General features: G+C 37.9%; 1 protein-coding gene across 7 annotated transcripts; it reads right to left on the reverse strand.

Moving 5' to 3' along the window:
• Positions 1 to 4830: 4830 nt before the first annotated feature.
• LOC116259355 (putative pentatricopeptide repeat-containing protein At3g47840) lies at positions 4831 to 10829 on the reverse strand. Of its 7 annotated transcripts, none has more exons than XM_050079281.1 (6): positions 10546 to 10829; positions 10427 to 10470; positions 8025 to 8125; positions 7603 to 7730; positions 7319 to 7392; positions 4831 to 7240 (listed from the first exon to the last, which is right to left on the reverse strand). In XM_050079281.1, the coding sequence occupies exon 6, from the start codon at positions 7162 to 7164 to the stop codon at positions 5032 to 5034; it is 2133 nt and encodes a 710-aa protein (XP_049935238.1). In that variant the 5' UTR covers positions 7165 to 7240; positions 7319 to 7392; positions 7603 to 7730; positions 8025 to 8125; positions 10427 to 10470; positions 10546 to 10829; the 3' UTR covers positions 4831 to 5031. The 7 variants fall into 7 exon arrangements, with proteins under 7 accessions (XP_049935238.1, XP_049935237.1, XP_031492988.1 ...); XM_050079280.1 differs by having other exon boundaries at positions 7603 to 7774; XM_031637128.2 differs by lacking the exon at positions 7603 to 7730.
• Between the last annotated feature and the right edge of the window lie 281 nt (positions 10830 to 11110).

Here is an 11110-nt window from a genome sequence, read left to right on the forward strand (position 1 = left end):
ATGGGCACATTGGATAGAGGAGAGAGAGAAAGAGCCCGGCGATGCCCCTTCATCACAGCTTCGAGAGATGTAGCGAGATTCGACTGCCCTCTTCGCCCATCAACTTGAGATCCCTCACATACGGATCTTAAAACCGCTGATCAATCTGAGGATCTTAGACCGAAAGGCTAGTTAATGTAGTGGTCCTTTGTTGCTGATGCCATCTTCTAATCCAATGAACGTCTTTTCCTTGGGCTATCTATAGCAAGCTTTAGAAGCGTCTTCCATGTCCGATCTTTTAGTTCTTTCAGAGCAACTTCTACGCTTACATCCCAAGCTTTCTAGTTCTAATTGAATATGTTCAAGCCTTTCTTCAAACCTAATTTGGCTTCCCAAATATGCCTCCAAACATGAAACCTACATAAAAAAAAGAAGAAGAAAAAAGGCGAACCCAATGACCAACCGTACTAAAGTTTACGTGAGGTTGCAAACTTGCGTCAATACTGAGTGATGATTATAGTGGTGGCCGACGTAAAAGGTGAGGCTAACGAGCACTCAGAGGAGAAGAAACATAGTCAAACAACTGATGTATCAATACTACATCGACGTCTCAACTGCAAATATAGTCTTTGCAGAGCCATTTGATTTCAATAATCATAATCTCAAAGCAGGACGAATCACACGGAAGAATAAGTTGGGACAAAGATGTTCTAGCATTGCATATTGATGATATAAGTTGGAATTAAACATCATTACTTCCTAACTTGAGTGGTGAAGTGGACGTGCCTGTAGAAATTCTGATACATTTAGCACTCATTTGAGCATGGACGACTTAGATCTGGAAAGGTTCAAGATTTCCTGAGTTCTCTAGATCCAATATCCAATTGAACCGTACAGAAAAAAGAAAAAGATGTGGAGAAAAATTGACATTTGACTAAGAATTCAGATCGAATTCACACATAAAAAGCATCCAAGCAGATTAGAATTTCGATTTAAATAAATATAGACTCAGTTTAGATTCAAATAAAATATAGTTTTGAATAAATATCATATACTCAACGTCTATAATATGATTTGGATTCCGTTCAAAAATCAGATTTAGATTCAGATGTTGATATAAAAATCAGATTCAGATCGTAGTCAAATTGTAAATTCAGATTACGAATTCCGATATGGAGTAAATTTTTCTTCATTCGAATTCAAATCCAAATATATAAATATCCAAAGAAACGGATATGGTAAAAATGTACCTGATTCAAAGCCAATCCGCTGATATGAATCTCTCATCATCAAGGGAAAAAAATTGGGAGTAAAAAAATGCATCATTAAAATGTCATCAGTGAATATAATGTAAAGAAACCAATAATAAAGCACGGTTTTCTCAATCTCAAAAAAGCCTCATAATTCTTCAGTTTAATGTCTTCCAACTTTCTTTCAGGAAAAGACACTGTAGAAGAACAAAGAAAGGCTCTCTTGATTACATGCTTGAAAAAGTAGGCACGTAGGTCAATAGTGGCATCTACTATGAATAGAACGTGTAAATGAGACGAGAAAAGAGAAAGTGAATACCTAATTAATCAGAAAGCCAGAACCGGGAACCAAGCGAGACCACATGAACTTCGAAAGAATTTTACAAAGATATCATGTCATTTAAAAGAGAGGAAAGTAAATTTGGGGAGATGGCATGAAGAAAAAATTCGTTTGCAGAAAAGACCTCAGTTTCGGATATTTGCATTCTAGTTGTTTAGGACTTCATATTATCAAAGATTCAAAATACTGTTAACGAATACCAAGACAAAAAGTAATGTCAATCAAGTTCAACTGATGAAATCTGCTCCTCAGGATTGCATTACAACCCAACTTCACCGAAGTATCATTCAAATAACTAAGATAAATATGAACAGCAATCTTTCAAGGGTACAAAATTAAACCTAGGAAGCCAAGCACTCAAATCTATTACCATCAAGCCAAGCAATTGGGGTTGACAGTTTTGTAAAACATCACAAAGTGCTCATATATGTTAGGAAAGGAAGTAACTATGAGTAAATGCAGATACAACAACAGAACTAGGAATTCATACAGGCAATAAATTTAATCTAAAAATCATTCATTTCCAAGAAAGCTATTTAGTTCACTTAATTTCAATATTAGATGCAGCAAGGCAGTCCATGGATTGTTATTCCAGCCATCATCCTAAATCATGCTGAAACTGATCACAACTATCATAAAGCCATTAAAGTGCATGAGGCAATTTAAAGAAGCCACCTGTTCATTTAAGATCTACCATCTTCTCCACATGTTCGCTTTATATTTTTCTTGATGTCATGAAATATTAAATAGGTTTTCCGTTGACTTAAGAAAACCAGCATGATTGCCTGAGCATCAGATGACTAGGCCTACTGGTGTGGCAGAATTCTGCCACTACTGTACCAGCCAATATTGGCAGTCAATCTTTCTTTCATAAGCATACAAATTGGGAAACCTTGGTCAAAGAAGCATGAAGAATGTCGCTTTTAAAGCAGTCACAAAAATGCATTATCCAGTGTATATATATCACACACATTATAGAGAGAAAGAGAGAGATAAGGTTGAAAATTGCACAACCTGAGGTTTTTCAGCTATCCACTGAAAATTGATGAAAATATCGCTTGTTAGGGAATAAACACTTTTCTCTGCTCAAGGCATAAAATTAACTTCAAAACAGAAGGTTAACAAAGCCTGAGAACAAAAACAAAAGACTGAGAATATGAGCTGAGAATTCTCATGATAGGGCACAGTAATGGTCTTATTAACACAGAAACCATTGACAATGCAAGAAAATATTTGTTAACTTATTTCTTTGCAGTAGAGGCACAGAAAGCATTGAGAATGTTTGGTAAATTACTTGCTATTACAACAGTTAACCCTACCTTGTTCTATGTTCTATGAGCTGAGGCCTTTAACATTTCTATTTCTGTGTATACTGTATACTATATTACTATAATATGATCTCTATTTACCAAGACAGAACAAATGTACTAGAAGCTTGTTTAGTTGTTTGTTTCTATCTCGGACAGAAATGTTAGCAGGACCTCTTGCATCATTCACTGGCATTTGTTCTACGACACATCAAGAACAAGAAAAGAAAAACAAAAAGGCAAGAAAAAGAATAAAAAAGGAAAATACAAAAGCAACAAGTTGTAAGCCTGTAACACATACTAAATATAAACACATACAAGTATCAATCAGAATTATGACAAGGAAGGAGAACAACTCACAAAACCATCTTCTTAGATGTCAATCAACGACAATCAGTATGAGTAACATGAAGAAATACTCCACAAGCCATCGCCTGTGTATAAAAAAAAAACCCAAAAAGGCAATCTTGGTTAATTCTAATAAGAGAGTAATTATTGTTCAAATAAAGAGCCCTTGATGTCTTTAACAAACAGATTAATGTGGAAATTTGGACATCGGCATGCAGAATTTCCAACAAAAAAATACAATGCAATGCTATTGCTAGCAGACTAGCAGCTAACATAATCATCCAGATACAGATTTCTTGCTTCCCAGTTCCCATATTCCAGGTGTTTATGTTTCATGTTATAGTGTGTTTTGTCTCTCCAAGGAAATTCAAAGTTCTTGCTTCTGGTGGTAGAAGTGGTCAAGTAAAAGATTTGGAATGGTTTTTCCTGATGCCTTATTTCCAAAATTTCTGTTGGCTGATACTACTAAATGCAACAAGAATTTCTTTCAGCTAGAAGAGATACCACAAAATCTTTGCATTGGCTTTACAAGTACCTTTTAAGTAGCTGCAAGAATTTGATGACACTATAGAATGTAGTTCCCGTTAGTGAAAAGACATGGTTCCATATTCTCTACTGAAGCATTTACCAGAGAAAGAGTTCTATACCTGTACCTCAGAGACTTTTAAGTGAATCTTTAATGGCAGGAATATAAGCATGGGTACTGACAATTACAAGAAAACAGTACTAGGAAAAAGAATGCATGTGTTAGTTTTAAGTTAACTCAAACTTCTCTTAAAAAATTGAAATGCATCTCAGCAAACTGTAAATAGATTTACATAGGACGAAGCAGAAAAGCAACTCTAGAAAGATGCTTACAACACTATGAATATTAATACAGTACTCCACACAGAGCCCCTGGAGCATGAAATAGATTCTTGCTATCTCAGAGGTGGCAGCATAAAAGACACAGAAAGACACATGAAAATTGCAGATTGCTACAATCCCATATATGCAGTTGCTTAATCACATCAGCTAAGCAATGCCCGTTCTAGAAACCAAAAACTAGAATAACAACATTCGTCTACTTCCCAATTACCTGAACTAGAAGGGAAATCAACAAAGAAAAATAACAGGGGAAAATCTTACCACCCTGCATGCACCAAAGAGAACTTTTGCAGGTGCACGCGCAAAAGCCTAACCGGAAGGGAACTCGTTTTCTCTCTCTGACTAACCCTTGCATGGCAAGCCCAAATCAAAATTTACAGCTGCTAATGATTCAGAGTGTTGGAGACACAGTGCTAAATGCAGTTTATTTATTCGTTGTTACAAAACTACGCTTAATGCTTGTGTAGTTTGCACGTAGATCTTGGTTGACGAGGAGAAGAAGCTGGAGATGACAGCTGGTGAGGAGATGAAACACTAAAGCACCATCCAGAAGGATACAAAGAGGCAAATCACAGGTTGCAGAGGAAATGTACTAATAGATCAAGATGACGGGGGAGACGAACCGTAGAGGAGATGCAATGGTGCCATGATTCACAGTCGAGGAGGAGACAAGCAGCAGAAAGGTCCTTGCAGAGAAATATTTGCTGAGAAATGAAACAGAGATGCAAGGGAGGACAAATAGCAGAAAGTTGTACCCATTTTCAATAAATTTCATATTTAGTCCACTAAAGTTTTAAAATACAAAAAAATGCTTCCACAGATTCCATCGGATCATTCCTCTTTTCATGCCTCAGGGAGACATTGTGACGGCTGAAACAGCCATCAATGTTTATCCCATTTCATGTAGTGAACCAAAAAAATAACTTTCAATGTTAAAAATTTAAGAATCAGAACCACATTCCACTTCTTCATTGAGAACCGTCATTGTTCTTGGCATCAGAAGTTCTAAAATGGCATATATTTTATCACTCTGTGGATGAGACCTATCGCCAGCCATAAATGTTGAAATCCTGTCCTTCACCATAATCCAAGACCATCCAGGTTCCTTCTTGACTCCCTTTTCCTTCAATGACTTTCTTACTTTGGCTGAATCCTTCCACTTCCCACTAGCGGCATAAATATTTGACAGGGTGATATGAGTACCAGCACAATCTGGGTCCAGTTCAAGGATGCATTCTGCTGTACGTTTTCCACACTCTATGTTGCCCTGAACCATACAAGCACGAAGCAAAATTGACAGAACGACATCATCCGGTTTAAATGGCATGTTCTTGATCATACTTTCTGCCTCATCCAGACGTGCAGCCCTGCAAAGGAGATCAATCATGCAGCCATAATGTTCCCTCTGAGGTTCAATATGATGAGTTTTTTTCATAAAATAAAAATAACTAAAGCCCTGATCAAGAAGACCAGCATGACTACATGCCATAAGAACCCCAATGAATGTCACACTATCTGGTTTCAAACCCACCAGCGGCATTTGCTCAAAAAGGTCAATTGCATCTTTGCTGTAACCATGTTCAGCATAGCCAACAATCATAGCAGTCCACGATATTATGTCCTTTACTTTATTCTTACAAAATACCTGGGATGCATCTTGCATGCTTCCACATTTGGAGTACATATTAATTAACGCACTTGTAATCATTGGATCCCAATTTAAGCCGCTAGAATAAATGTGAGCATGGATCTGTTTCCCTTGTTCCAGCATAGCCATACAAGCTGTAAGACTCAGTAGGCAGGATAATGTGAATTCATTTGCCATGCATCCTGCCCTTCGCATGCACGAGAGAACTTGGAAAGCTTCACCAACATGACACTCCTGGCAATAGCCTGCAACCATTGCAGTCCATGAAACAACATCTCTTTCATTCATCTGATCAAACACAACTGATGCAGCAGTTATATATCCACAGTTCGAATACATGGTCACTAGTGCATTCCCAACTGACATTGAATCAATATATCCACGGCGTAGAGAATAAGCATGTAACTGTTTACCCATCTCTATTGCTGCAAGACTTGAACAAGCAGAGATAACTGCGGCAAAGGTGAACTCATTGGGAACAACTTTCATCTTCAGCATCTCGACAAACATCTGCAGTGCATCCTCCATGTAACCCTCACTAACACAACCAACTATCATCGTTGTCCAGGAGACCACATTCCGTACATGCATGGCTTTAAACAAACAAAATGAATCATTCAGTCTCCCACATTTCAGATACATAGATGCAAGAGCATTTGCCACAAAGGAACTTGAATTAAAACCAAACCGAACAACCTGCGCATGAATCTCCTTCCCAGGCCTGAGATAATAAAAGTCTGCACAAGCTTTCAAAGCTATGGAGAACACAAATGAATCGACTGTAGCATGAGATTTGAGCATTTCACGAAAGTAAACAATTGCTGTATTGCCAAGACCTACTTGCACCAAACCGGTCATGAGGGCGGTCCACGTAACAGCATTCCTTTCTGGCATTTCATCAAACATATTGCAAGCACTCAATACAAGATAACCTTTCATGTAGAAATCCACAAGAGCACTCCCAACAAACACGGAGTTCACAAGACCAGTCTTCACAGAGCACGCATGAAGACCCTCTCCTGTCCTCATTTGAGAAAGGTTGGCACAGGCCTTGAGTACCAAACTGATGACAAACTGGTCAATTCTCAATCCAACTTCCAACCTCATCCTGGAGAACAGGACAAGGGCCTCATTCGACAAAACCCCATTAACATAACCACCAATTATCGTTGTCCATGTGACCTCATTTTTCTGAGGCATTTCATCGAACAACTTTCGTGCATTCTTAATGTCACCTGATCTAATGACATCCTTAAGGCTGTTGTTGGCTTGGACTAGATCGAAGCTGGAAAATGCACTTTGCATTGCCAAAGCAGCTTCATTTTCGTCGAAAAAATGTGGCAAAGCGACATAATTGAACCTTAGTAGTGCAGAAGCTTTCCTTGCGGGCAAACGCAGAATGATGGGAAGAAGAATTGAGTTCATATCCCCGTTTGATGGCTATAAAATAAAATCCTAGAAACATGTTCCAAGAAATAAGATCCCAGCCCTGCTTGCTAACCTGTGTGAAATACATTTCCTGAAATAAAAAACCATGTTTGATGAAAAGAACAAAAATTTCATTGATGAAAAAGCTTACAGTTGCGAGATTAGATTGTTGCCAGGTAAAAAAATGCATACGGTTAACTGGTCCATGATGTCCTTTGTTGCATGCTGCACGTCATAAACTTGTATCACAAAACTAATGCATATATCAAGGGAACTAAAGAGAACTGCATGAGGAACATGCAGTACAAATTAATTCATCACTAAGAAAATGTATGGCAACTACATATATCAATGCACCAACACCCTATCTGTTAAACCATTTTTTGGCAATTGCTACGCAAGATTTGAACAAAATCAAACATTCTATGTCCTCACCAGTATGGAAATAACAAAGGTGAAGCAACATGTCTTCTCCCCCTCCAACAAACTTGCTGTCATATTTTAGTTCAAGTGAAGCTGAATCTACTATGCACAACATTATGTAACTCTTGACCACACCAAAACTGCATTAATAGAAGGAAAATCTAAAAGACTTTCTTGATTCAACCTGTGAAACAGGATTTATTGATTCAGAACTTAGAAAGCATACAGCTGATCGCATGGACCATTAACACAACGAAATGATGGCCAAGAAAGAAAGTAAAAACTGCAGGATTGTCTATCTGTCTGGAGAAAAAAAAAAACTAAAGGGAACAGACATATATTATTTACTTGTTTATTTGCATAGATTAATGTACGTTGAGGGAACTCCAAAATTGAATTTCATGCCCTGATCAACAGTGGCAGAAGGAACAAACCTGTGCACAAAGTGGCTAATTCTTTGTGAAGATTTAACAATATATGTAACATCAATACGTGTTCCATCAACTTGGATTCTTCCAGCTTCAATAGCAGTAACCTAAAAACAAAGGAAAGCACACAAAAGATCTCACAACATATTTAAGCAAGTCAAAAGTAGAGATGATATTTTGAAAGCACAACAAAGAGTTACCAATTTAGGGCTTACAAAGTGAAACCTAAACATTAATTGTAGTATTGTACTGTTTGGACGAGACCCTCAAAAACGTCGTTTTGTAAAAAAAAACAGTTTAGTTAAAACTTGGTTTTAATCAGTTTGTAAAACCTGGTTTGTGTGTTTGGGAGAAACACCAAAATGATGTTTCATGTGAAAGACTTGACATGGGAGGTCAGGTTATTCATTCCCTTTTGAAATGTTGTTTCGTCAAAACTGGGTTTTTCACAACCCCAGCTTCAACTGTTACCCAAGGTTGCCTAAATGGTGTTTTGCCTCATCCAAACACACCCATTGTATTATCACAATATATATATGATGTTTTACTAAAAAAATAATTTGATCATTTTAAAGATAAGTTTTTTATAGCTTGTGAAACTCCTATATTCTACGGAACTTCCTAATGATCATTTGTAGTTTTTGCCAAAAAAACCGTTCTTTTATACTTTATGCAGTCTTCCATTTAAAATAATTTTGACATTGAAAAACCTTTTTCGAAAACAAAAAAAAAAACTAAGAAAATCTAGAGCACAACAATACCAGGGACCATGCATTTCAGCAGATCCATAAAAGGAATAAAATTTCATGAGTTTCCAAATTCAAATACATTTTACATGTATTAATGCCTCAGAAACTGGCAATGTAGCAAAAAAATAAAATGCAAGCAACAGCCAAAAGCCCTGTGCAATACATAGTAATCATGGGGGGGCGGGGGGGGGGGGGGGTGCGTGCTATTGCCTAAATTCATGAGCAAACAAGTCAACAACAGTCTTCCCAGCCTATCTATTCTTTACCTGTAAGAGACACATCTATCATCAATTCTTTAGTTTCTAAAGCAGAAGATACTTTTGAACGGAAAGAGAAGAAAAACCATATTTAAAGCAAATTGAAAGGATAGGATGCAAGTAAAGCAAATGAAAACACACATAAAGTAGTCACTAATAATATATTTTTACATCTAACTGACTGCTGCTCTCTTTCACAATAAGCATGCATGTGATTTGTGCTTTATAGCACGTGGACAATCAGCCATTGCTATTGCCCTTGACAGTGGAAAGCTGACACTGACTTTTGGAAACTCCTCATTAAGCAAAAGTCTCGTTAGAAACTTCCTGTGGAATTCATTGTTTTGAAGTTCAGCATGCTTTTGCTGTTAAGTGTTAATCCATTAACCCCCAAAACAAAAGCCGCCTTGACTTCATACTGAAACCACATATTTTTTGTATAGCCTTACATGAAATGTCAAAAACATGTAGAGTTAGAAACCGAGTCAAGTTTACTGTTAAGATCCTCAGGAGATCAAAACTAATATTGACACAAGTATGCCACTCAAGGAGAAAAATGAGGATCCAATCAACAGGTAGCGTTAAGCATCTTTAATGACAGGAAATTAATCTTTAAGCAACAACAAGCGGAAATATAACTTTCAATAGCACGGACGAAAGAAAACCATCTTAAGCATTTCCTACACCAAAATGACTATAACTCGTACCACTACGCCAACAATGAAAAATCTGTGGGTAGAATGTCTACTTATGCCGCAAGAACAATTATCATCGGACAAATACTTAAAATTCATCAACCACAACCTTTGTAGATTGAATTTTTTAATACTAAACTAGCCGACACGAGAAATTCTCAACACGAACCCCCAGCACCCTAATTGAATCCCGGCAAAGAAATTTTCCAGGTACATGTTACCAACTCCAACTGCACCAGTAGCTAGTAAGAGTGAGAAAATAAGGTGAGGTATATATAATATCCGTTTTGTCTCCTTTCTACTAACCCCCAAATTGAGTTTCAGAGCATCTATGGGACCGTCTCGGTCAGCCTTTATCTTCTTGGTTTCTCTGAGCTACTGAGCTAGAACATCTCACTCGACTATTCATGATGATGTTTCAGTACCTATCCCAGAATGCCCCATCCGCCATGAATGTGGCACTTGTCTTTAGGATTTTTCCAACTTCTTCAATAATCTGGAAAACATCCCAATGGAACCCAACCACCACAAATGCAGATAGCAAACCAATCAGAAACTTTACGTACAAATAAAAAAACAATGAAATGTCGTCAAATTCTTGATCCCATTCCACCAGAAAGCCAATGCCCTAGTCACTGCACTTCCGTACTTCCCATTCACATGCATACTCAAGTGAGAGAGAGACAAAGAGAGAGAGAGAGAGATACGTTGCAGATGAACTCGAAGAAGCAGGGTTTCACGAGACGTTTTCCTGCATAGATTAGTGAATATCATATGAGAGAGAGAGTGTGCGAGAAAGAGAGAGTGAAATGGGTGCCTTGCTTACCGTTCTTGAATACGTAGTCCTCGCGCTTGGGAGGGTTCAGAGGATTCTCCCATACAATCCCTTCCATCAACTCTCTCTCTCTCTCTCTCTCCTGGTCGTTCCCCCCTTTCTCTCTCCGCGATGATGGACAGAGTCACCGATGGAAGAAGGCGGGAACCACGAATCCAGGTCCCTGTCCTAGCGGGTAAAATCGTTTTCCCACTCCTCTCCGCTCGCCCGCCAGAATCCAGATTCCCTCGCTCGCGCCTTTTGTTCAACGAAGATGGGTGAGTGGCGGGACTCTGTTTCCCATCTCAAGAATGGAAAGCCCTGCTTCGCTGCTTTTCCCTCAAACGGCTAAAACCGGTTTCCTTTCGGCCTCGAAACCTTTGGATTTGATATCCGGCCCGACATCCAAAAATCGGGTATAGGCCCGACCCGACTCGACAAACAGAAGCTCGAGCCCGGTCGGATTAAATTTAAAAAATATAATATATAAATATAATTAATTATAATAAAATATTATAACTATATATAAATATATATAAGTTAATTAAAATTTTTTAAAAATAAATTATTAGGTTCG

The sequence above is a fragment of the Nymphaea colorata genome, chromosome 8 (assembly GCF_008831285.2).
Source record: "Nymphaea colorata isolate Beijing-Zhang1983 chromosome 8, ASM883128v2, whole genome shotgun sequence".
NCBI lineage: Eukaryota > Viridiplantae > Streptophyta > Magnoliopsida > Nymphaeales > Nymphaeaceae > Nymphaea > Nymphaea colorata.

What these genes read in the sequence shown, in the direction of transcription:
- LOC116259355 (XM_050079285.1), bottom strand. Translation starts at nt 7,164, where the DNA reads ATGAACTCAATTCTTCTTCCCATCATTCTGCGTTTGCCCGCAAGGAAA.